The sequence below is a fragment of the Salvelinus namaycush genome, chromosome 23, assembly GCF_016432855.1.
Source record: "Salvelinus namaycush isolate Seneca chromosome 23, SaNama_1.0, whole genome shotgun sequence".
Lineage (NCBI taxonomy): Eukaryota > Metazoa > Chordata > Actinopteri > Salmoniformes > Salmonidae > Salvelinus > Salvelinus namaycush.
In genome coordinates, this window is record NC_052329.1 from 29,267,587 (window position 1) to 29,294,084 (window position 26,498).

The 26,498-nt window shown below is 42.3% G+C and overlaps 1 protein-coding gene across 2 annotated transcripts; it reads right to left on the minus strand.

Annotated features, from left to right (window-relative positions):
- Positions 1-90: 90 nt before the first annotated feature.
- Positions 91-25,601, minus strand: LOC120018265 (alpha-2-macroglobulin-like). 2 transcript variants are annotated; one of them, XM_038961371.1, is made up of 36 exons: positions 25,440-25,601; positions 24,497-24,680; positions 23,078-23,234; positions 22,843-22,895; positions 22,327-22,347; positions 21,974-22,142; positions 21,758-21,842; positions 21,381-21,495; positions 21,130-21,241; positions 20,938-21,047; positions 20,566-20,733; positions 20,164-20,400; positions 19,915-19,978; positions 19,465-19,610; positions 18,213-18,362; positions 17,466-17,702; positions 17,118-17,208; positions 16,892-17,000; positions 16,423-16,648; positions 16,138-16,264; positions 14,422-14,543; positions 13,933-13,984; positions 13,698-13,781; positions 13,216-13,392; positions 12,662-12,743; positions 11,022-11,178; positions 10,359-10,433; positions 4,984-5,149; positions 4,686-4,882; positions 4,167-4,382; positions 3,844-3,962; positions 2,597-2,687; positions 2,287-2,355; positions 1,966-2,071; positions 1,502-1,543; positions 91-587 (listed from the first exon to the last, which is right to left on the minus strand). In XM_038961371.1, exons 1-36 carry the CDS (start codon positions 25,514-25,516, stop codon positions 565-567), a joined length of 4,416 nt encoding a protein of 1,471 aa, XP_038817299.1. In that variant the 5' UTR covers positions 25,517-25,601; the 3' UTR covers positions 91-564. The 2 variants fall into 2 exon arrangements, with proteins under 2 accessions (XP_038817299.1, XP_038817297.1); XM_038961369.1 differs by having other exon boundaries at positions 16,892-17,024.
- Positions 25,602-26,498: the final 897 nt, after the last annotated feature.

A 26,498-nucleotide genomic window follows, 5' to 3' on the forward strand; every position in this document is an offset into this window, starting at 1 on the left:
ATGTTGACGGAACACTGTTTCATACGGCACTTTCATGTATGGATTATGTGATTATTGTCAGATCTATTAAAACAGAAATGTTACTGTGAGTCTGGTTTGAATTCATAGCAACATGGCCATGGTTTTATTAAAACATGCATTTCATTTTCAGTAGATGCAGTCATGTGCATTCTCATCATCGCAGTAGAAACACTGAAATGCTACTTTTGAAATAACGATCTCACATAATCACTTTAGTAATAGCAGTTTTAGGGTTACAACAGCAGGTTGTGACATGTTAGCACAAATCAAAGTAACAAAACAAAATAAACACAGTTAAAAGGTAAAATCCTACAGCCCATCTCTGCCCACCTATTCAAATTGACATAAGAAAAAATGTGTTCACTTACAATATTAAAAACGGTTGATGAGTTTGTCAATGTGGTCAATGTGTTACCATGAACTATAAGCATCAAATTAAATAAATTGAGAAAATTCATGAGCTCTGCCTAAAAAAACATTCCTACGTATGAAAGCACTTGGTTGAGCCCGGGTCCAGTCAGCTTGTGATTGGCTCTCTGTCTGTCACACTTCATTGATTTCATCACCTGTGAAAATGTCAAACATCAATAGAACATTCCCTGCTTGTCCTAGGATCTTACTCTATAAAACAGTGAACATATACACATCTTCACAGGGCCGGCTCCAGGCATAAGCGGTTGCTTAGGGCCCCCTTGACCAAATAAGGGTTCTCCTATGGCGACAGTCAAAGAACCCTTTCAGAAGGGGGCCCACCCAAAGAACATCCAGCCAACTTGACAACTGTGGAAAGCTTTGGAATCAACATGGGCCAGCATCCTTGTGGAATGCTTTCAACACCTTGTAGAGTCCATTTCCTGACGAATTGAGGCTGTTCTGAGGGCAAAGGGGGGTTCCTAATTTTTGGAATACATCGTTTTAGAGGGGTGGGGGGGGCACTCAGTCGGGATCTCAACTTTCCGTTACGTTTTAGAATTGTAGAATACACAAGGTGCAATTTCAAAATGTGGTTGTGCAGACACTGACAGTCACCCAAATCAGCCATGTTAGCTAACGATTTTTAGATTGACCTCTCTGACCTCCAGAGAGCCCCTCATTGATTTTTTAAGTGACTCTCATATCATTAAGATGGCATAAGTCTTGGCAAAATGTTTAGAATTACAGGAATTTAGCTGTAAAACTACAAAAAAAAATTCTCTCTGTCACAAGGCAAAATGAGTAGCATTGCATGTAATTTGTTATAAAATTGCTAAACTTCTCCCTGCCTCTTGGCAAAATGTGTAGAATTGTAGAAAGCTTACTTTAAAACTGCAACCTTTTCTTTACTCCCCATGACAAATGTGTAGAATTGCAGGAAATTAGCTTTACAACTAAAATACTTCTCTGTCGTCAAGAGGGGGGGCCACTAAAATGTTTTGCCTGCAAGGTGCGAATCTGTATGAGACATGTAGGTTTGGTTGTAGAAAGGTTGTTATGTACTTACTCTCTGCACATGGGGAGCTGTATTCACTCACAGCTTCATCACCTGAGAACAGAACAGATAATGCAGAGGTCAGTTTCTTCTGCTAACTTTACCTCCCTTTCAGTCAGTCAACATCATTAAACTCCCACTTCAGTGGTGAACCACTGGGCCCACTGGTGATGTCTTGTTTCCTTCTTTAGGGAACAAGAGTTATGTATGTAACCCAGACAGGTTTGCCAGTGCCACCAAATATAAAATATTTCAGAGAGAAATGGGTGGTATGGAAACTGATTAATAGAAACGTGTAGTTTCCATTAATAGACAAAAAGCAACATCCAAACAACTACTGTATATGTTGTTATTTTCAATGCATGGTGCTCTTTTTCAAAGCACTAATATATCTGGGACTAATGTAGACTATGGGGAACAATGTTTTGGGTGCATGAGAAGACGTTTTTACTGTCGCTGTTAGATGGAATTCTTACTTGTCTGGTAGTAGTCATACACTTTCACCACAGCTGGTTTCAGATTCCTCACAGGCACATCCTCCTCTATGGCCAGGCTGTACGTCTTAGTTTCCTTCTGCTTCAGCTGGAAGAAAAGGAAATACATTTGACACTGTAGTTCAATGTTATTGATTCATACAGTGTTCCTGTATAAAACATCCACTACGGTCTTACTTTGATGTTACTGTTCAAGTTAAATCCAGTGTGTGGATGCAAATGAGACCACATCCAACTAGGTTTTCTGTAACCGATAAAGACAGCAACCTGTTTAGACGCAACATTCATTATTCATGTTCCTACCCCATCTAGGTAGATTATGACATGTCCTTCCTCCAGGTCAACTCGCTTGACAGTGGGGTCATTTTTCAACTGGAAGAACAGAACACAGGTTAACATTGTCATAGACAGTAGAACTGATATGTCCAAACGACAACCACTGGCATTGACAATACTTACAGTTAGAACAGACGCCATTATCATTATTATATATCAACTAATCCTGGAGGGGATTATACTTAGGGCCAGGAGTGTTCCCCAACCTGGTAAAACTCCTGGCCCTGAATAAACTGTATATGCGTTCCCCTCAACTAATGCTCTCTTATTGACTCACAGGCCTGAGGGAGGACTTGTCCAGGACGAAGCCGGAGAGAAGCTTGACATTGATGATCACCATGTTGGTCTCCTCTCGCCGTCCGTTGTACCTGTCAGTCAAACCGGGTCAGATGAAGGTAAGATACTGTATTACCCTAAAAGGTTGCAAATATGTATAAATCGCTCCATTTCCTGGTTGCTACAGTTCTACTAGTTTGCCTAATTTATGTTTATGTGACAAAACAAGGAGTAGCACAGTATGAGTCATAATACCCATAAAACCTAGAGGTCAAACAGGGAAATGACGTTTTGATAACCGTGTAAATATCTCTAGGACAGGTGACTTTTATCAATATGTATTCACCTGTATTTTTCCCCCAAAAATGAAACACTTTTTAGCTGCTAATATTGCTATCATAAAGAACTACAAATACCATGATGATCTGTACGAGACTACCGAATCAAGGCAAAGGTAAGAATATCTGGGTTAACGATCTAATGTTAAATGTAGTGATGAATAAATAGGCTACATTTCTTTCAATGGACAATTCTGTGAACTGTCTTGTACACATTTTTAATTGACACAATACCAGTTAGAAAAGTAGCAGATAGAGATGACGTGCAGGAGCTTGCAGGGATTTGTAGTTTTGCATGATGTCTACATTGATGCTAATTAGCGTTTTCGCATCTGAGATTAATTGAGCTGAAAATATTGATAAGTCACTTTGTCCGAGAGAGATTTACAAGGCTATCAAAACGTCACGCCAGGTAAGCCTACACAACACACAGCCCTTATTTTAAGTGTTTCTAAAATGAACAGTCAAAAAAACGACCTGAACCATTTCCCTGCTAGGTTTTCTGGGTATTATGACACCTCCACTGTGGGGCTCTTTGGTGTAGAGAATCATTGTACCATCTCAACCTCTTTGAAATATATTTTCAATAACAACAAATATTGTATTTTCTGCTGTGTGAAGCTGGTGTACAAAACTGAAAGTAAAAGATGCAAAAACTAAATGTAAGAATGGGAAGCATAAAAATAGTGCACATAAAAACAGATCTACTGCTTCTTAGACTTGCTGTCAGTGAGAATGACAGATCTATAACTCACATTTCTATGTGAATTTGGTTGGGTTGCCCAAAAAGTTACATATTGCAGCTTTAAAGATATTGACATCTACACACTGGTGGTTCAGTCACTTTTTTCACTTGTCCTACCAGTATCAGTCAGATGCTATTTCAAGGTTAAAAGGAATACCACTGTACCTTACATCCACAGACACAATCAGAGATTTCTTGGTGCCGTCGCATTTCCCCAGTGTCTCTGTTGAGATGTTAAAAGTAGAGAAATCAGGAGGAGGGGGAATATTGTAGTGCATGGCGATCTGAAAAGAAAACAGACAATACCATTGAGATGCATGAAATCAACATCCACATTTCAATGTACAGTACACAGGCATTTCCATTAATGCTGCCACTCTAGGGTTGAAACGTTAGTTTTTGTGCAACAGTGTGCCCTACTGAACACAAACCAGACACTCAGTACTGCATGTAGAGAGGCAGCAAAGGGCAAATGACTGGAGCCTGACCTGCACAAACACGCAGCTCTTGCCCTGTGCCTTGATGTTGTAGTCCCCAGGGACCTCCTTCAGCTGCTCCTCCTGATAGAGCAGCCTGTTGTTCTGATTCACAGTGAACTCCATATTCAGGCCTCCGGCTGAGCTCACACTGACTGCACTGGTGCCCTCTGGACTGAAGGTGGCAGCACCGTACTTGGCCAGGGCCTGCAGTGCTACCACTGTGTCCTGGTGACAGGGGAAGAAGAGGGAGATAATGTTGCAAATACAAATCTGGATGACTACAGGGTATGGATGGAGAGAATCAATATAACAAAGCAATACAATAAGAATGTAAAATTAAATCACAACAATTCAAGGAAATCCATACAATGTGTTATGAAGTAAGGCTTTAATAAAATGTCCAATATGCTACATTTCATATAAAAATAAGTATTTGGTGTGATCAATGTTGAACCATGTACTAACAGTAGGATTGACAGGCAGATGAGGTGCTAGAGTGAATGAATGTCTACCAGACCAATAAAGTACCTGTGTGGAAGCAAAACCTCCGTAGGGGTTCTGCTGCTGGGCCAGCCAGCGGACGATGGCGGTGGAGTAGTCCAGCCCAAAGCCTGGCATGGAGGGGCCTGAGAGCAGCGCCAGCAGCACGTAGGATGTCATTTCCACCTCCAGAGAGTCCGTCTTCCGCCCAGAAGCCTCTGCTCTCTGCCAGTGACGATTGCCACCTGTGGTAATTTTCGTTGTCAGTAGAAACAGTGACTGTTTCACGGCAGTCAGACAGACAGGTAAAGACAAAGACATTTTCACAAAGAGACAAGACACATACCTGAGGTATCAGCAATCTTGTCCAGTTGGGTGATGAGCTTGGCCCTCATGTCCTGGTTTTGTGCCAGGGTGAATGTGTAGGACAGCAGGGCTGTGGTGTAGGTGTTCTCCAGCTTGTCAGACACTGCTGCCTTCAGACACACCAGACTCTTCTCCACCATGGGGTCCTGACACACCCACATATAAATACAACAGTGTTGTGTTCATTAGGCACCAGACAGAGGAACACTGGTTGAAACTGTGAGGGAATACCTGGACCAATAAGAAATGCTAATTTTCAGTTGCAAAATGTCTATGGGTTTTCCACTGCGTTCCCTATTGAATACAACAAAGACCGTTTATCTGGTCTTTAATATGGGTATGAGTACTGAATAATGTTAGCAATACAAATAAATTAACAGGTGTATGCATGCACAGTACCAGTCAAATTTTTGACAAATACAAATAATACTACTAATACTACTAATACTTTCCTTTACTTTGACTATTTTCTTCATATATTTTATATTTGAGATTCTTTAAAGTAGCCACCCTTCGTCTTGAAGACAGCTTTGCACAATATTAGCATTTTCTCAACCAGCTTCACTTGGAATGCTTTTCCAACAGTCTTGAAGGAGTTCCTACATATGCTGAGCACTTGTTGGCTGCTTTTCCTTCACTTTGCGGTCCAACTCATCCCAAACCATCTCAATTGGGTTGAGGTCAGGTGATTCTGGAGGCCAGGTCATCTGATGCAGCACTCCATCCCTCTCCTTCTTGGTCAAATAGCCCTTACACAGCCTGGAGGTGCGTTGGGTCATTGTCCTGTTGAAAAATAAATGATCGTCCCACTAAGCACAAACCAGATGGGATGGCGTATCACTGCAGAATGCTGTGGTAGCCATGCTGGTTAAGTGTGCCTTGAATTCTAAATAAATCACTGACAGTGTCACCAGCAAAGGACACCCACACCGCCTCCTCCATGCTTCACGGTGGGAACTACACATGCGGAGATCATCTGTTCACCTACTCTGCATCTCACAGACACGGCGGTTGGAACCAAGAATCTCAAATTTGGACTCATCAGACCAAAGGACAGATTTCCACCAGTCTAATGTCCATTACTCGTGTTTCTTGGCCCAATCAAGTCTCTTCTTCTTAATGCTGTCTTTCCTGTGGCGGTCCTCATGAGAGCCAGTTTCATCATAGCGCTTGATGGTTTTTGTGACTGCACTTGAAGAAACTTACAAAGTTCTTGAATTTTGGTTGAGAGAATGCCAAGAGTGTGCAAAGCTGTCAAGGTGAAGGGTAGCTACTTTGAAGAACCTGAAATATACTACATCAAACAAATTATTTGTCACGCGTGCCGAATACAACAGGTGTCACCTTACAGTGCTTACTAACCAACAGTGCAATTTCTAAGTAAAAAAATAAAGAAAGAAAGGTATTAGGTGAACAATAGGTAAGTTGTAACGGGTTTCGTCCTCTTCGTCTGACGAGGAGTAGTAGGAAGGATCGGAGGACCAATGCGCAGCGTGGTAAGTGTCCATAATGATATATTTAATAAATCAAACAGAACACTGAACGAAATTACAAAAGTACAAAAAAAACAAAACAGTCCCGTATGGTGAAAACACTAACACAGGATACAACCACCCACAAAACCCAAAGGAAAACAGGCTACCTAAATATGGCTCCCAATCAGAGACAACGACTGACACCTGCCTCTGATTGGGAACCATACTAGGCCAAACACAGAAATAGACAACCTAGACATACAACATAGAATGCCCACCCACATCACACCCTGACCAAACAAAACATAGAAACATACAAAGCAATCTATGGTCAGGGCGTGACATAAGTAAAGAAATAAAAAAGTAAGACAGTGAAAAATAACAGTAGCGAGGCTATATACAGTAGCGAGGCTATTTACAGTAGCGAGGCTATATTCAGGCACCGGTTAGTCGGGCTAATTGAGGTATTATGTACATGAATGTATATTCAAAGTGACTATGGATATATGATAAACAGAGAGTAGCAGCAGTGTAAAAGAGGGGTTGGGGGGGGGGGGGGCACACAATGCAAATAGTCCAGGTAGCCATTAGATTACCTGTTCAGGAGTCTTCTGGCTTGGGGGTAAAAGCTGTTGAGAAGCCATTTTGTCCTGGACTTGGCGCTCCAGTACCGCTTGCCATGCGGTAGTAGAAGAACAGCCAACACTAGGGTGGCTGGGGTCTTTGACAATTTTTATGGGCTTCCTCTGACACCGCCTGGTGTAGAGGTCCTGGATGGCAGGCAGCTTAGCCCCAGTGATGTACTGGGTCGTACGCACTACCCTCTGTAATGCCTTGCGGTCGGAGGCCGAGCAGTTGCCGTACCAGGCAGTGATGCAACCAGTCAGGATGCTCTCGATGTTGCAGCTGTAGAACCTTGTGAGGATCTGAGGACCCATGCCAAATCTTTTCAGTTTCCTGATGGGCAATAGGCTTTGTCGTGCCCTCTACACGACTGTCTTGGTGTGTTTGGACCATTCTAGTTTGTTGGTGATGTGGAAACCAAGGAAATTGAAGCTCTCAACCTGCTCCACTACAGTCCGGTCAATGAGAATGGGGGCGTGCTCGGTCCTCCTTTTCCTGTAGTCCACAATAATCTCTTTAGTCTTGGTTACGTTGAGGGATAGGTTATTATTCCGGCACCACCAGGCCAGGTCTCTGACCTCCTCCCTATAGGCTGTGTCGTCGTTGTCGGTGATCAGGCCTACCACTGTTGTGTCGTCTGCAAACTTAATGATGGTGTTGGAGTCGTGCCTGGCTACGCAGTCGTGGGTGAACGGGGAGTACAGGAAGAGACTGAGCCTGAGGGGCTCCTGTGTTGAGGATTAGCGTGGCAGATGTGTTGCTACCTACCCTCACCACCTGGGGGCGGCCCGTCAGGAAGTCCAGGATCCAGTTGCAGAGGGAGGTGTTTAGTCCCAGGATCCTTAACTTAGTGATGAGCTTTGAGGGTACTATGGTGTTGAACGCTGAGCTGTAGTCAATGAATAGCATTCTCACATAGGTGTTCCTTTTGTCCAGGTGTGAAAGGGCAGTGTGGGGTGCAATAGAGATTGCATCATCTGTGGATCTGTTTGGGCGGTATGCAAATTGGAGTGGGTCTAGGGTTTTTGGGATAATGGTGTTGATGTGAGCCAATACCAGCCTTTCAAAGCACTTCATGTCTACAGACGTGAATGCTACAGGTCTGTAGTCATTTAGGCAGGTTGCCTTCGTGTACTTGGTCACAGGGACTATGGTGGTCTGCTTGAAACATGTTGGTATTACAGACTCATGATTCCATATGTGTTATTTCATAGTTTTGATGTCTTCACTATTATTCCACAATAGTAAAAATAAAGAAAAAACATGGAATGAGTAGGTGTGTCCAAACTTTTGACTGGTAATGTATGTTAATAAACTCAATATTGTATAGCTAACCTTGTGGGGACACACAATTCAGTCACATTCAAAATCCTATTTTCCCTAACCTCACCCTTAACCCAAAAACCTAACCCTAGCTCCTAACTTTAGCACCTAACCCTAAAAATAGCATTTGACCTTGTGGGGACCAACAATATGTCCCCAGTTGTCCCCACAAGAAGAGTTAAACATGTCCACACACCACACACACACCCTCACACAGTGCCTGGTTCTCTCCAGACGTGACGCTTGGTATTCAAGCCAAAGAGTTCAATCTTGGTTTCATCAGACCAGAGAATCTTGTTACTCATGGTCTGAGTCTATTAGGTGTCTTTTGGCAAACTCCAAGCGGGCTGTTATGTGCCTTTACTGAAGAGTGGCTTCTGTCTGGCCACTCTACCATAATGGCCTGATTGGTGGAGTGCTGCAGAGATGGTTGTCCTTCTGGAAGGTTCTCTAATCTCCACAGAGGAAATCTTGAGCTCTGTCAGAGTGACCATCAGGTTCTTTGTCCTCCTTGACCAAGGCCCTTCTCCCCTGATTGCTTGAGTTTTGGGCGGTCAGCTCTAGGAAGAGTCTTGGTAGTTCTAAACTTCTTCCATGTAACAATGATGGAGGCCACTGTGTTCTTGGGGACCTTCAATGCAGCAGAAATGTTTTGGTACTCTTCCCCAGATTCATGCCTCGACACAATCCTGTCTCGGAGCTCTACGGACAATTCCTTCGACCTCATGGCTTGTTTTTTTCTCTGACATGCACTGTCAACTGTTGGACCTTACAGGTGTGTGCCTTTCCAAATCATGTCCAATCAATTGAAATTACCATAGGTGGACTCCAATCAAGTTGTAGAAACATCTCAAGGATGATCAATGGAAACAGGATGACCTGAACTCAATTTCGAGTCTCATAGCAAAGGGTCTGAATACTTATGTAAATACGTTATTTCTGTTTCTATTTTTAATAAATTAGCAAACATTTCTAGAAACCAGCTTCAGCTTTGTCATTTTGGGGTATTGTGTGTAGATTGATGACAAAAACATTTAATTTAATCCATTTAAGAATAAGGCTGTAACGCAGGGCTGTCCAACCCTCTTCCTGGAGTTCTACTGTCCTGTAGGTTCAGTCCAACCCTAATTTAGCATATCTGATTCAGCTAGTTAAGGTCTTGTTGAGCAGCTAATTAGTAGAATCAGGTGTGTTAAATTAGGGTTGGACTGAAAACCCACAGGACAGTAGATCTCCAAGAAGAGTGTTGGGCAGCCCTCCTGTAACCTAACAAAATATGGATAAAGTCAAGGGGTCTAATACTTTCCGAATGCACTGATGGATATATAGAGATGTATTTCGATCTATGAAATAGTGGGACGGCTAATGTCACGTTCCTGACCTATTGTTCCTTTTTCTTTTATTTATTTAGTTGGTCAGGGCGTGAGTTGGGGTGGGTTGTCTTTGTGTGTTTTGTCTAGTTTAGGGTGTGTGTATTGTTTAAGGGGTTTTTAGTATGTATGGGGATGTGTTCAGTGTAGGTGTTTAGGAAAGTCTATGGTTGCCTGATTTGGTTCTCAATCAGAGACAGCTGTTTATTGTTGTCTCTGATTGGGAGCCATATTTAAGGCAGCCATGGGCTTTAGGTGGTTGTGGGTAATTGTCTATGTCTATGTCGCATGTGTGCACTTAGTTCAGGTTTAGCTTCACGATCGTTTGTTTTGCTCATTTTGTAAGTGTTTGTTTTTTCCTTCATTAAAAGAAGATGTATTTTTCACGCGCTGCGCCTTGGTCCTCTCTTTCTCAAGAAGACGATCGTGACAGCTAAGCAGAAACATCCCCTAGGTCTGTACATTTTGTGATAAAAGCACCAAATGTGGCCTTCTTGTTTATCAATATGATGTAAAAAGATATGGATAAGGAAAAAGAGAAAGGTCAAACGGTGATAACTCACAGTAGTGTTGCCATCCAGCTCCAGCAGTGCAGCGGTAATGTAGGCAGTGAGCGACACTTGATCCCCGACCCCTCCCTATAACACCAAAGGATGACAGTAAACTTCATCCAACATCATACAGTACTCTCAGGTGCTACAGAGTTTCAAAGTCACTCTGATATCGGCCGATATCAGGCAAAAATCATTGCAGTGTTTAAAACAACATTTGCATGGTATGGTGCACCAAGATAAAGAACAGGCTGGGAAAACCTGTTCAGCCCTTTAGATTCAAGTGTACTGTTGTGTAGATACACAAAAGATGTCAGGACTAGTCAGACTCCGGTAAGTTTGGGGAGGTGGTGTGTTTTCAGGACAGGCTAAAACATGCTTGGGATTCTTGTTTTGCTCAGCACGTGCTTTTTTGGGGCACACGTGGGGTCCTAGGTCCTCCTGAACAGTACATTATCCCAGGTGTCAGTGCAGGATGAATTATATAAAGTACACATATTTGATGTTACAACTATGTATTGTTATCAAGTTACATTGCACTAAATAGAATGGGACACTTTTGCACCAGAACCTCCTGCTGAATCTCTGCCCTTAACGTTCACTTTTCACATTAGGCGGCAGCAGTAAGATACTCTTCCTCCTCTTATTTCCAGCTAAGCTCTGATTCGCCTTTACCTTCATGCCGTTATGGAAGAGTTTCCCCACTGATGTGATGCAGCCATCCTTCTGCTGGTGACTGGCCAACCAGGCCTTGGCCTGGGCAATGTGGGCGGGGTCCACAAAGATGTAGGGCTTGGCCCCGCCAAAGGACTTCAGCACAAAGGAGGTGAGCCTGAGAGGACACAGGGAAGATGTTACTGGAGTTACTAAGACTAAACTCAGCAAAAAAAGAAACGTCCTTTTTTCAGGATCCTGTCTTTCAAAGATAATTCATAAAAATCCAAATAACTTCACAGATCTTCATTGTAAAGGGTTTAAACACCGTTTCCCATGCTTGTTCAATTACCATAAACAATTAATAAACATGCACCTGTGGAACGGTCGTTAAGACTAACAGCTTACAGACGGTATGCAATTAAGGCCACAGTTATGAAAACTTAGGACACTAAAGAGGCCTTTCTAATGACTCTGAAAAACACCAAAGAAAGATGCCCAGGCTCCCTGCTCATCTGCGTGAACATGCCTTAGGCATGCTGCAAGGAGGACTGCAGATTTGGCCAAGGCAATAAATTGCAATGTCAGTACTGTGAGACACCCAAGACAGCGCTACAGGGAGACAGGACGGACAGCTGATCGTCCTCGCAGTGGCAGACCACGTGTAACACCCACACAGGATCGGTGCATCCAATCATCACACCTGCGGGACAGGTACAGGATGGCAAAAATAACTGCCCGAATTACACCAGGAACGCACAATCCCTCCATCAGTGCTCAGACTGTCCGCAATAGGCTGAGAAAGGCTGGACTAAGGGCTTGTAGGCATATTGCAAGGCAGGTCCTTCCTGCAGGCTCATCCTGACATGACCCTCCAACATGACATTGCCTCCAGCCATACTGCTCGTTCTGCACGTGATTTCCTGCAAGACAGGAATGTCAGTGTTCTGCCATGGCCAGCGAAGAGCCCGGATCTCAATCCCATTAAGCACATCTGGGACCTGTTGGATCGGAGGGTGAGGGCTAGGGCCATTCCCCCCCAGAAATGTCCGGGAACTTGCAGGTGCCTTGGTGGAAGAGTGGGGTAACATCTCACAGCAAGAACTGGCAAATCAGGTGCAGTCCATGAGGAGGAGATGCACTGCAGTACTTATCGCAGCTGGTGGCCACATCAGATACTGACTTAATTTTGACCCCCCCCCCCCTTTGTTCAGGGACACATTATTCCATTTCTGTAAGTCACATGTCTGTGGAACTTGCTCAGTTTAGGTCTCAGATGTTGAATCTTGTTATGTTCATACAAATATTTACAATGTTAAGTTTGCTGAAAATAAACACAGTTGACAGTGAGAGGATGTTTCTTTTTTTGCTGAATTTAGATGTGGTGAGCCTTACCTAAACTATGGATCATAGAATCTAGATAAGAGTGGCTAGTAGCCATACTGTATGTGCTGAAAGCCAACCCTAACTTTGCCACGATAACAAATCGGCTTCAGCACATCCTAATATGGATTTGAGACGATCACATTCTACCTTTATTACATACTGTTAACACCCTTAAATCAAATGTCATTTTCTAGAGTGACTTAAAAAAAAACATCTAAATTGTGGAATAATCTAAGAGACGGTATTATGACTGTGTGGACTTCCAATAAACTGACCAGGTGTTTCCAGACTCATCACTCTGCCCAAAGGCACTGTAGGAGCCATCATCATGCTTGTAGTTGAGCTCTCTCTGGTAGCCTGCAACACAAATGGACAAATGAACAAACAGACTCCTTCTAGCGACAGGTACTGTACGTGGAAGGTGCAGTTAACTGGTTTTGTGCCAAATATAGGCAACATGTTGTTGCTAGTCAGAGGGGAGATGCACAAAGAAATGATCAGACCACAAATTGTCAGAGATCGTGATCATCGTTGCAGAGTCCTGTTCAATCACAGCTCATTATTTAAAAAGCACAAGGCTTATTGCAAATTATCTTGTCATATCCCATTCTATGTATTAAATTAAGCATTTGCCTTCAGAATAGATAGCAGCCTATTTACCAGGGTTGTGTCCAGTAGGGAGATTTTTTTTTTAAATGCTATTGAGTAAAATAGGGAGTGTAGGCTGTAACTGAACATGTCTGATAATAAATGCTTGTTTTTCGTTGCAACATATTTTCAACCAGTTTTGTTATGTTGTGCCTTACTGAACCAGACCCAGCTTCCTCACCACTCTCTAAGAAGCCTGTGGCCCTGGTCTGGATCTCCTTGGTGAGCTGCCTGGTGCTCTGCAGGTAGTTGAGGATGTAGATGTTGGGAGCAAACAGCACCATGTTCTGCTCTCCACAGCCATAGGGCATCTTCAACAGGCTGTCCAGGTTCTTCATGGCCCGGCCCATCAGGTCGCCTGGTGAAAGAGACCAACCATTGAGGCAAGCAATCAAACATTGGTCTCTAGTTAATGGCAGTTATTTGACCTGCAGATCCCTGTTCCTTACCCTAACGTTAATCAATGCTTATCCCTATCCTCACCCATGACCTTAAGGCAATCATAGATCTGCAGGTTTAATAGTTGAATATCCACTTCCCCCGTCATGAATAGAGGGATGACAAATCCTTGCCTACACTTCATCTGCACCAAAAGGAAAACATATCCTGAACATTTTATAAAACTTAGCATTAGGTGTGAAAACTCAGACAGAGTATTCTCACCTAGTACTGAGAGGGAGGCCTTGGCAGAGCCCTCCACAAACACCTCAGGCAGCTTCAGAGAGATGTCCTTCTCCACTGGGCCTTCTGGTGACGCGAGACAGATAAATGAGACAGACTGAGTGACTTGAAAACCGGTATAACCAATTCAAAAGTATTTAATCTAAACCAAAACGTCAACTTAATCATCAGGGTAATTATGAGAAAGTAAAATGACTGATAGAGGTCAGGAGATCACCTGCAGGGCAGAGCAGGGCGTTGTGGCTAACCGTCTCCTGGGTTCCCTCGGCCTAATAGAGGGAAACTGACTTTTTTCAGGAAAAACAGCACCAAAAGAAAAGTCTAATGATGACAACTCTAGTTCATTCGATCCTAGAATTTATATGGTAATCACTTAAAGGTTATTTAAATGTTTTTGACCTGAAAAGTAGACTGTTCAGATAAGTCTACGTCCCAGGCCGTCTGTTGTGTCAGTCCAGCTATACGACTCAATCCAAAATATATGCATTAAGTAATTGACAGATTACATTTTTCTTCAAACTTGTAAAAATATTTCCTATTTATTTATTATGCATCGGCCGGTGTATAACTGTATTTGACCTTAAAACACCAAACCATGCAGGGGATATAAAGTCTAATGTATTTACCCTCACCCTAGTGCTACTGAAAACATGTTATCAATGTGGGAGAAAGAACAGTGGACTTGCTATACAGGACAAACACTCACCTCTACCAGCAGTGTTTGCACAATGGTGTCAATGCGTCCTTTCTCTGGCACCGTGGCCACTTCGTTTCCGCAGAGCTCCTCAGTCTTCAATGCCTCGGCGCTCACTTTCACACTCACCTCCCCTATAGTTCAGGCCAGGGAGACATTAACATGCAAGTCTAGACCAGTCACCCATCAGCGTGCTCCGTTTCACCCTCTCATCCTAAAGTTAAATCTAGACTTGGTTTCTTCTATCGTAAATCGCTCCTCTTTCATCCCAGCTGCCAAACTAACCTTAATTCAGATGACCATCCTACCCATGCTAGATTATCAAGACGTAATTTATAGATCGGCAGGTAAGGGTGCTCTCGAGCGGCTAGATGTTCTTTACCATTCGGCCATCAGACTTGACACCAATGCTCCTTATAGGACACATCACTGCACTCTATACTCTTCTGTAAACTGGTCATCTCTGTATACCCGTCGCAAGACCACTGGTTGTTGCTTATTTATAAAACCCTCTTAGGCTTCACTCCCCCCTATCTGAGATATCTTCTGCAGCCCTCATCCAACACCCATTCTGCCAGTCACAATCTGTTAAAGGTCCCCAAAGCACACACATCCCTGGGTCACTCGTCTTTTCAGTTTTCTGCAGCTAGCGACTTGAACGAGCTGCAACAAACACTCAAACTGGACAGTTTTATTTCAATCTCAATCATGGACACTCTTACTGACCGTTGTGGCTGCTTTGCGTGATGCATTGTTGTCTCTACCTTCTTGCCCTTTGTGCTGTTGCCTGTGCCCAACAATGTTTGTACCCTATTTTGTGCTGCTACCATGTTGTGCTCCTGCCATGTGTTGCTGCCATGCTGTGTTGGTCTCTCTTTATGTAGTGTTGTGTTGTCTCTTGTCATGATGTGTGTGGTGTCCTATATTTTTTACATAATTTATTTTTAATCCCAGCCCCCAGCCCCGCAGGAGGCCTTTTGATAAATAAGAATTTGTTCTTAACTGACTTGCCTAGTTAAATAAAGGTTAAATAAAAACATTATTTAAAAAAATAATCCTCTAGCCTCTCCTCAGTCACTCATGTACCCTGGCTCAACTGTTCCCTCCCTCGTTCCTTCCTTCCCACCCACCCACCCTCGTTCCTTCCTTCCCACCCACCCTCATTCCTTCCTTCCCACCCACCCTCATTCCTTACTTCCCACCCACCCTCATTCCTTACTTCCCACCCACCCTCATTCCTTCCTACCCACCCACCCACCCTCGTTCCTTCCTTCCCACCCACCCTCATTCCTTCCTTCCCACCCACCCTCATTCCTTACTTCCCACCCACCCTCATTCCTTCCTTCCCTTCCTCCATTTATTCGATACCCCTGAGGGAGATCTTTCTGAGCACATCAGATATCCCTCTTGACGTTAGTACAAGCGATTGTCAACATTTCTTTACAGGGCTAGGATATATACAAGGAATGTATTTGAGCCATGTCTAATAGATACATAACTGAATATTCTTACATTTCAGTCTGACGAGAGCTATGCGAAGTGAATAACGCTGTCCTTAGGCACTACAGTGGTACCACAGACGGCAAAATTCCCATCCTACCCCCTCTTTGGCCCTAACCCGTCAACATTTGCATTAATTAAGGGTCTGGATAGGTATACGCAGTTTAGTGGAGTTACCACCATATTTATTACTTGTGATAGATTGACAGAGAGTAATGTATGGCTCACCCAGAGCAGTTGGGGTGAGGATCCACTTGAAGGTCCTGCTCTCTTCAGCACACAGACACAGGGTGTACTGGCAGCCTTCACATGGCCTGGCTGTGAACTGGTCCGACTCAGCTAGAATCACCTTCACCTAGGAGAAACACATGGGGTCAATCTCAAGTCTTTCCTAGATTCCATGTGTCCTCTTCTCTCGTCCTTAATGTCAGAGTGTCAGGTTGTCTACAGGGACTATCCAAATGAAGTGGGACTGGAGAGGTAAAAGAAATAGACAATACTGGGAGGGTTTACCATGATACACTTGGAGAGGTAGTTGAACACTGTGGCCTTGAGTGTGAACACCTCCCCCCGGATGACAGAGTAGGGCAGCGTCAGGCTCACAAAGAAGGGTTGGAAGGCAGTGAGGCCAGTGTTGGGAGCCAGGCCAAAACCCACTGAGGAAGTACAGAACGCCCCTGCAGCCCACTTAGTGATGGTGTCAGGGACAGTCTTCTCAACATTCACCTTTCCTGTATCTCTGGTGGTAAAAAGGGTGCAATAAAACAAAATGTATATTACCATTTGAACACATGGTTTATGGTCAATTCAAAAAAGGTTAAATAACCCCCCCCCCCCCCCCCTTAAAAACAACCCCTTGGACAAAAACATACCTGTATTGCCCTATTACAAGGCATTGTCAGCTCAGCACCCCATCAAAAGGGATGTGCGTTAAACTAAATAGAAATTGGACTACAAATATGGTGTCTGTTACAGTGCTTACCCCACAGGCACCAGGTCCCAGATCCAGGTCTCAGGGAAGTATGTGCGGACGGTCTCCTTAGGCCCGTCAGAGGCTCCAGCTCCTGAGCCCTCTTCCATCATGTAGGCAACTAACAATGGAGCATCAATTTCATCTACGTATTTAAATATGATAGATGTAAATAGAAACCAATCCTTTATTAGGCTAAGACTAAGACTAGAAAGGTTCACACATTAGCGTATCATACCATCTTCCATATCGTACTCCATAGAAAACCTTAGGTTACAGTCAAAAGGTTTTTTCACGTCGGAGTTGGTCAGGATCTTGATTCCAACTTCCTAAAATTAAAAAGTACAGAAAATTCTAAAAACAGTGTCCAGAAATAAAGGCCATATCATACCTGTATTTCAGTTTAGCTAAATTATGTGGGTGATAGTTTTAAAACCCAAACATTTTTGTAGATACTGTGTACATGTCTTTCTACTTATTTCTGAAACATCACTTCACAGATTGCATTCCATTTTAATTTATTCAGTGTCTACTTCAAAAAGATTGCATTTTAGCTTGAACCTCTTACTTAAAATGAGACTCTTACTTTAAAGATGTTGTAAACATCGTTTTTGTCATTGTTGGGGCCAAACCAGAATGAGCGTTTTTTCCTATCAGGTACGGGTGTTGCTTCCAAATCCTCAGCCAGTTTAGGTACAGGTGGAGGGGGCACCTCCATCTCCTCTTCAATGATTGGAGGAAATGGTAGGCATGGGTAGGGGTCAAAGTCTTCTACTCTGTGTGAATATCCAGACAACTTCTGAACAGGCAGCTGACTGAAGACCTGCAGAGAGAGAATATACCTCTTGTAATACTGACTAGATCATCCACAGCATCTTGACATGGTCAGAGCGTGGTCAGAAAGTGATCAGAGGTTACAGGGTGAGTACGAGGTCAGTGCATAGGATAACACCTGGGTTAAATACATATAGCAAATACTTGATTTAGCTTGAGTGGTACAAGAGAACCAATGGAATAGTCCCAAAAGTTTAAACGTTAAGTATCAGACAGTTGTTAAAACATGGTTAGAAGAAGCTGAAAGTAAGCCGGATCCTATCTTGAAATACATGGGTGCACAAAATCAATGCCAAAGGAGGATTTGTGTGATCGTGGTTAAGCTTCAGCTTAGTGTGGTGAGTCAATGGTTAGTAAGTGGATGGGCTGTGTACTGTCCCAAATTGCACCCTACTCCTTATATAGTGCACTACTTTAGACCAAACACCTTTGAGGCCCAAAAGTAGTTCACTACATAGGGAATAGGGTGCCATTTGGGACGCACCCATGGAGAACGTACAGAGTCTAAACTGAGCTCCTGTTCAGGCTGCAGCAGCAGCACACTCTGGTCGATGGCCCTGAGAGAACAAAGAGACCCCGGGTGGGCCTGGAGGCTCAGAAAGGTCTTCTCCCCTGGCAACTCCTGGAGGGACGAGAACTTCAGGGACACCTGGAGAGGAGAAAAGGAGAACACATCCCAGCAAATGTTTAAATATATCTTCTGTGCCTTTAGAAAGTATTCATACCCCTTGACTTACACCACATTTTGTTCTGATCCAGCCTGAATTCAAAAATTGTTTTAATATGTTTTTTCCCCTCACCCATCTACACACACACAACAATAACAAAGTGAAAACATGTTTTAGAAATGTTCGTAAATATATTTATAATGAAATACAGAAATATCTAATTTACACAAGTATTCATCCCGAGTCAATACTTTGTATTAGCGCCTTTGGTGGCGATTACAGCTGTGAGTCTTTGGGGGGTTAAGTCTCAGAGCTTTGCACACCTGGCTTGTACAAAATTTTCCCATTATTCTTTAAAAAAATATTTATCAATGATCAACAATCAACTTGACAGAGCTCAGACAGCCATTTTTAAGTCTTGCCATAGATATTGAAGTCGATTTAAGTCAAAACTGTAACTCAAGAACATTCAATGTCGTCTTGGTAAGCAACTCCAGCATAGAATTGACCTCGCTGATGACAAGCATACCCATAACACAATGCAGCCACCACCATGCTTGAAAATGCAGTATGACGAGTGGTACTAAGAGATGTGTTTTGTTGGATTTGCCCCAAACAAAACACTTTGATATTCAGGACATAAAATTAATTTCTTTGTCATAATTTTTGCAGTATTACTTAAGTGCCTTGTTGCAAACAGGATGAGGACCACACAAAATGTGAAAAAACACAAAATGTGAAAAAAGTAAAGGGGTTTGAATACTTTCTGAAGGTACTGTATACTAACATATATGTCCAACACATTGGTTCATTTCAAATACAGTAGCAAAGTGATGTGCATATTGGAACAGAGCCCACATATAGTAATAGTGCTAGAGTACTGTGTAGAGGAACAGAAACAGACCCAAAGATTTTGTGATGATCCAAGAGGTGCAGTTGAAGCATTTCATATCATAGTCTGATGCAAAGTCATTTTGGAAATCGATTGTAGTGCACGTTGCCCCGATATATCCATATGGCTCAGGCTCTCTGATGTGACATTTTGACATCTCATGTAGCTGGTGAAAGGTGCCTAGTGCCTACCTTGTTTTTCAGGCAGAGGTGAATGGGGAAGTCTCGACTGTCTGCTACTGCCTCCCCATCAGGCAGCATGGTATACACCACTACCTGGGCTAAAGGGGTCAGCTCAGGCATTCGCTGCAGCGAGAGCGTCAGCTCCCCTTGGTTTACTGAAATGAGACGGACAATGTGATTGAAATTAAGTCACCGTAAACCACCAGTCATCCAATACGGACATTGTGATCTGTGATTAGTCTATGAAATGTAAATATACTTTGCACTGTGCAGTAAGAACTTGTATTGAAGATGTAATCTGGCTGATTGAATCCTGTTGAGACAGATTTTCATCCCATGACAGTTTAATGCCATTAGGCCTTTCAACAAGGTATATTCTCTAATCAAGTGAGGTTCTGTGAAGTCCTAAAGAAAAAATGTCAGGAAGCATTCGGGAGAATCCAAGACCAATTCATTTACCTTTTCCTTCAATAACGGCCACAGGAAGACGGCCATGCTGCTGAATGCTGCCTCTAGATATAACCTGGGACATAAGATAACTTTTCAGCTGCATGTAAAGTATTGCACGGTTTGCCTGATCCATTCTTAAAATCTTTCCAGACATGACAATCAAATACCAAAGTAAGTAATATATATATTCCGAAAACCACAGACAAAGTAAGTGGAAAAACAGGTTGTATTTTGAGTGAAACATCCCTTTAACCTTACCAGATAGAAAAAATCCAGGGTCTTCTGTCCCTTTATCAGCTCCTCCCCCTGGATGATGTAGCGAGCAAGAACAATACCGTCCTTTTTACAGGAGAACTTCCCTTCGCCCTGCATTATCTTCACAAAGCTCTTGCTCTTGGAATAAAACTTCCTTGCGAAATGGTAAGCGGATGTATATTCTGGTCTACGCACACTGCGCATGTACGGATAATCCTTCTTAACCTTTTGATAACGAGCCTGGTTGAAGAAATACAGAAAATATATGAAAAATAAACAATTGTAGTAAGCTTAAAGAATACACCATGAGAAATGAATGATCTCTTTCTGAACAAACATTTTCATATTTAAATAATATATCATTAAATATTTAACAGAGGAAGACATGAGTGAGTGACAACTGACCGACAGAGACACAGACTCAGAACTCCACAGAGAAGTGTCTAGAGAGAAAGAAGCAATGCCCTTGCTGTCTGTGGTGAGAGTCCAGTTCTCAGATGTGCCACTGTTTTGTAGGAAGAGATACACAGGCTCATTGGGAATGGGAGTAGAGTCTGGACCGTTCACTTTGATCTGAAAAAACAGGACAGGATGACTGCAGACGTCCAATATACTACATGTAAACTCCCATTGCACACAACACATCAAAATCATGGTTTAGATGCTACAAATGATACGTTAACATTTATCACAACTTCTTTCACAAAGATTTTCCTGAGCAATCCGTTTCCCTGCAGTGTTATTAAAAAGGCATTTGTTAATATATTTTGTCCTCACCTTCCCCTCGTATGCAATCCCTGGTTTATATGCTTGGGGCACGTCCTCAAAACTGACAGTTATGATGACATTGGTGAAGCTTGCCTTACCACTACCTTTAAGGATGACCCCTGGAGAGAACACAGGCAAGGGTCAGAGGTTAACAGTTGAGCATGTAAACACCTCTACGTTAAAGATGAAGTTCTCTCCTACCCGTTCCATATTCCTCCATCTCAGTCTCCACTTCAAAGTCATCAAACTTTGATTCATTTAGACCGAACCGGGTCACGTCAATAATTTGGGTTGCGCAACCAGTTTTGTCGGTCTAGGGAGAATGAGTACAGTTATTGTAGGTCAGCTTAGCTCCTCTACGAAGCATGCTTCCATAAACCTCACAAATTTCACCACAGTGAGTTCTATTTGTCATCAAAGGATTTAGCGTAACAAGAATAAAAAATACTTACTTTCATAAGATACAAGTCGCAGATATTACTAGAATCATATAACCAGTGATGTCGAATGGCATTTCTGCAAACTTTCGTCGTGACAGACCCCATCACTGGTTTTCCATAAGTGTATCTAGAAACAAAGTCACCAGAAGAATGACAATTCAATAATGGTAAACACATGTGTTGTAAAAATAGAAACAGCTATGAACATGAGCAAGTATCAAACATGGGACAGTATCTATAAAGTATAGTCTATGCAACACACACATTAAGTCCTAATATTCTGCCCATAAAATGTCCTTGTTTAAAAGCTTGTTTGTCATTATCATTATCTTGCTGGTCATTATCATCTTATTGTCTGTCATGCTCGATCGATCATCTTAGTCACTTACTTTCCACAAACTCTCAGTGTTGCTTGTTTGTCCAGAATAGTTATTGTTTGGGGAAGATGGACTTTCACCTCATATTTGGGCAACACTGTAAAAAAGACATGTTGATATTACTTCTTCATTGTCTGTTGAACTACACCAAAAACAAATCACAGACCACAATTTAAATCACCATGTAATCACAATGTAAAAACAATAGAATCAGACACAAGACATCACCATATTCTTTGATGTCAAAGTTTTGGGAGGTTTGTTCTCCCTTCTCATTCCATGCAGTGATGACGTAACTTCCTTGCGTTGCCTCTGCAGACATGGGGTGGGACAGGTCCAGAATTCCACTCACTGTTGACTGGTTCAACCACTGAGCAATGCGGTTGGAGTTGGGGTCCTGTATACAGATTCATAATAGGTTGAAGGAAGATATTTTTGTTACAGAGGCAGGCATTGTATCAATTCATGCCTCAGTACATATTGGCAGGTAATATTTTTGAAGGGAGATCCTGACATTATTATTGCTTATGTTATATATGCAGATTTGGTTTTTAGGTGCAATAGATATGAATGAGTCTCACCTGAAGTTCCACTGTTTCATACTAGAAAAGAGAAACAAACATTCAGCATTTACATTGGGCCCCCAAAAAAACATTTTTAAACTATATTTGCATTAATTCCCAGAATAGTTTGGAGTCAGAAATGGGTTTAAAACATTAAATACATAACTTTCCAAAACAGCTTCCACAGTACAGGCATCTACAGAGCTACAGTACAGAGCAGGCCTTGAGCTCCTGTTGATTCAGGTGCTCTGGTCAAACAGCTGAGCTAAATGAACTCTGACCACATGTTTGCTGATCCACCCACATACACTCACCCACACTGCCCCATAAAAAAAATGGGACTGCAAGAGAATGAAATCATTGCTCCATCACGTCCCTTCCTTACTCAACTACAGTAAACCTCTCCCAAACGACACAGCACCTCCCTAGAATGTTCCAATGCTGACTAACACCGGGCTGTCCTGTACAACCCAACTTAAAAATGCTTTGAAAGACTAACTTTATTTTTATTGAATAACACTGAGAGTAACTTACCATCTGATTGAATGACAAGAAACTAGCCTCCAGCGAGACGATTCGGAACTTGACTGGAAAAGTGGTGGGAACATTTATCTATATAGCATCTGTCTATATACAGTATATTCATCATCCATTTCAGTAATGACCTTTCCTCAATATAAGTATGTATAATTATCATTCAACATTATTAACAGACGAAAAGGGTCAGTTTAGTACATTATTTGATCAGTAATGAAATGTATCTAACTACCTGTCTGTCCAGGTTTGTAGACTGGTTTGTCTGTCTGGAAAATGGTGAGGAATCTTCTGGGCTTGATAAAGATCTTGGTCTTTTTACTCATCTCATCCTTCCTCCCCTTGATGCTGACATGGACAGTGGCCACACTGTCAGCCTTCACTGTGGGTACCTGTACAGCACGAAGAACAGGACAATGGATGTTTTTAGAAATTCTAAAATTCTCTAGCTCCTAACCTTAGCTTGGCTCTCCTAATAGTAGTTTGAGAAGAGGGCTTTTTGTTCAAATGGTGGATAGTCATACTTCGCTATGCTGAGGTTAAAATAACAGCTATTACATTTCATAGGTTGGATCATTTTGCATACAGCCTGGAAACCAAGTTGAGTTCCACACAACATGACTGAGTTACAACCAAACTATTCAGAATAAAAGACTGAAATTAATGTATGTTGTTGAATGAATGCGCATAGCTAGCTTGAGTCTAAGAATAGTGTTTTGTTTAGATAAAGAATGACCAGTACAGAAGAAGAGTCAGGAGTTTCTATCAACTGTTATCTGATATACACAGAGTATACAAAACATTAAGGACACCTTCTCTTTCTATGACAGACTGACCAGGTGAATCCAGGTGAAAGCTATGATCCCTTATTGATGTCACTTGTTAAATCCACTTCAATTAGTGTAGATGAAGGGGAGGAGACAGGTTAAATAATCATGGATTGTGTATGTGCGCCATTCAGAGGGAGAATTGGCAAGACAAATTTTTTAAGTGCCTTTGAACTGGGTATGGTAGGTGCCAGGTGCACCAGTTTGTGTAAAGAACTGCAACACTGCTGGGTTTTTCACACTCAACAGTTTCCCGTGTGTATCAAGAATGGTCCACCAACCAAAGGACGTCAAGCCAACTTGGGCCAGCATCTATGTAGAACGCTTTCGACAACAAGTAGAGTCCATGGCCCAACAAATTGAGGCTGTTCTAAGGGCAAAACTCAATATTAGGAAGGTCTTCTTAATGTTTGGTATACTCACTGTATGTACAACTAGTGGGGGTTACTGTTCAACTAAAATCAATATGAAGCGAGGCACAGGTTGTGTAACACCCAACACTGACGGGAAGAGACCCAAATCAAAGTGTCAGCTACTATTAAAGCTGATGGCTCCGGTCAGTGTTAGTTAAGTAAACAAATGACGTCAACATTTAACAAATTGGCTTGTTGACTGTAGTCGGGATGCTTTTGCATGTGAGAAGATAGAATAGGGCCACATTCAGTAGATCACATTGTTGTGGAACTTTGCAGTTAGAAATGTCATAGATAGAGCTGGCATGATTCCTTAATCTACATGTCAGAGGCATGTTGGCTCTACATAATATATTTCTATCAAAGCCTTCCACAATGTTGTAGCCTGCTGAACACAGCACAGTTGCAGCTGACCTGGAAGGAGGTGCAGCGATAGAAATCCTGTATTACGGCTTCCTCCAGTAGAATGGTGCTGCTGCCACCCTCCATCTCCATCGTCACCTTCAATGACAGAGGCTCTGTGGCTTGGTGGACCTGAGCACAAAGTTTCTCTGTGGTCCCTCCTACCACTTCCGAGCTGACCGTCACCAGGTAAATCCTTAAAGGGGAAAGAGTCAGCATGAATGCAGCTGTGGTAATAATACTTAAGTGGCAGTGTACTCAAACTGCTCCTTCGTTCCTCTTTTTGTTCCTACTGATGTTTTAAAGTTGGGGACAAAGTTATCTTAATCGTCTCTGGCTATGTGCCCCACTCAGAGAGGCCAACCAATGAGAAATGGAGGACACAATTGATTTTGTTTTGGAGAGTGTTAGAGGGAATACCAATGAGTTGTCTTAATGGTCTGTCAACCATGTCTTGGGGATGATTAAACAGAGAGACATTGGAGGAAAGCACACCAATAGGGGGGCAGTGTCTGTCAACATCTCTCAGGTGCACATTTAAGGGCTAACTCTATTTGAATTTTCAACCCAAAAATCTATAGTTCTAATTGCCAGCATGTCTCACAACATGTGAAAAGCCTCAGAACATGTGAAAAGCCTCACATGCTCAGAGAGAAAGAGAGAGGTCCTGTGGCCTTACCACTATATTTTTTGTATTATTATTCACACATGGAGACAATTGCAAGCAGACATTCAGTTATATCAGTACATATAAACGATTACATTATGTAATATTAGGTTTATAACTAAAATAATTATATTGCTTAGGTGGACTATTCTACACCTGCAAGTGCAAAGTGTGCAGAATAAGGAGTAGAATTAATTATGTTGCATGCAGAAAGGCATGTAAATACAAATTGCTGATTGTGTGTTTAATCTACTACCAGCTACATCAAATGTTTTGTAGCGTACTTACGTTTTGAAGGTGCTCGATGTCAAAGTTTGTACAATCACTGAGGTGATCAATACAAGGGAAAGTAAGTGGAGAGCCATGGCAATAGCTTCGGTACACAGCCGGTCTTCCTCCGCACTTCGAAATGCTCCCTTCCCTCGTCCAGATGAGATGGTCAGAAAAGTTGCACAAACAGTGCTATTTATACCCAAATGCACCCTCGTGTCACTCCCTTCCAAATTATTTGGAACACTGCAGCCACCTCCCGTTTCCTCCTAATTCCACATAAGTTCTCAAATAGTCACAGCCCCCGACTAATGGGATGGTCAGAATGACGACCAAAACACCTCAAGCTATTTTTCCAGACACATTTAGGCGGGAACACCTGATAGAAGAAATGCCTGTGTAGCCTGGCTGACCTATCGATTTAGCCCACCTGTTAATTTAGCCATTAGCCATGTAAAAAGCCACCACAGGCTACAGCTTTCTGCTTTGACTGATAAAATGCAACATATTAGCTCACCAATAGCATATTTATGTCCCATTGTGTCAGCAATATGTCAATATCAACAGCGAAATATTGTCATCCAATCTAACAGTAAACATAGTGGATCAATATACTGTACCAGTCAAAAGTTTGGACACACCTACTAATTCCAGGGGTTTTTCTTTATTTTTACTATTTTCTACATTGTGGAATACTAGTGAAGACATCAACACTATGAAATACTACATCATTCCATATGTGTTAACCAAAAAAAGTGTTCAAACAAATCAACATATATTTTATATTTGGGATTCTTCAAAGTAGCCACCCTTTGCCTGGATGACAGCTTTGCACAGTCCTGGCATTCTCTCAGCCAGCTTCATGACGTAGTCGCCTGGAATACATTTCAATTAACAGCTGTGTCTTGTTAAAAGTTAATTTGTGCAATTTCTTTCCTTGTTAATGCAATTGAGCCAATTAGTTGTGTTGTGACAAGGTAGGGGTGGTATACAGAAGATAGCTCTATTTGGTAAAAGACCAAGTCCATATTATGGCAAGAACAGATCAAATAAGCAACGAGAAAGACATGAAGGTCA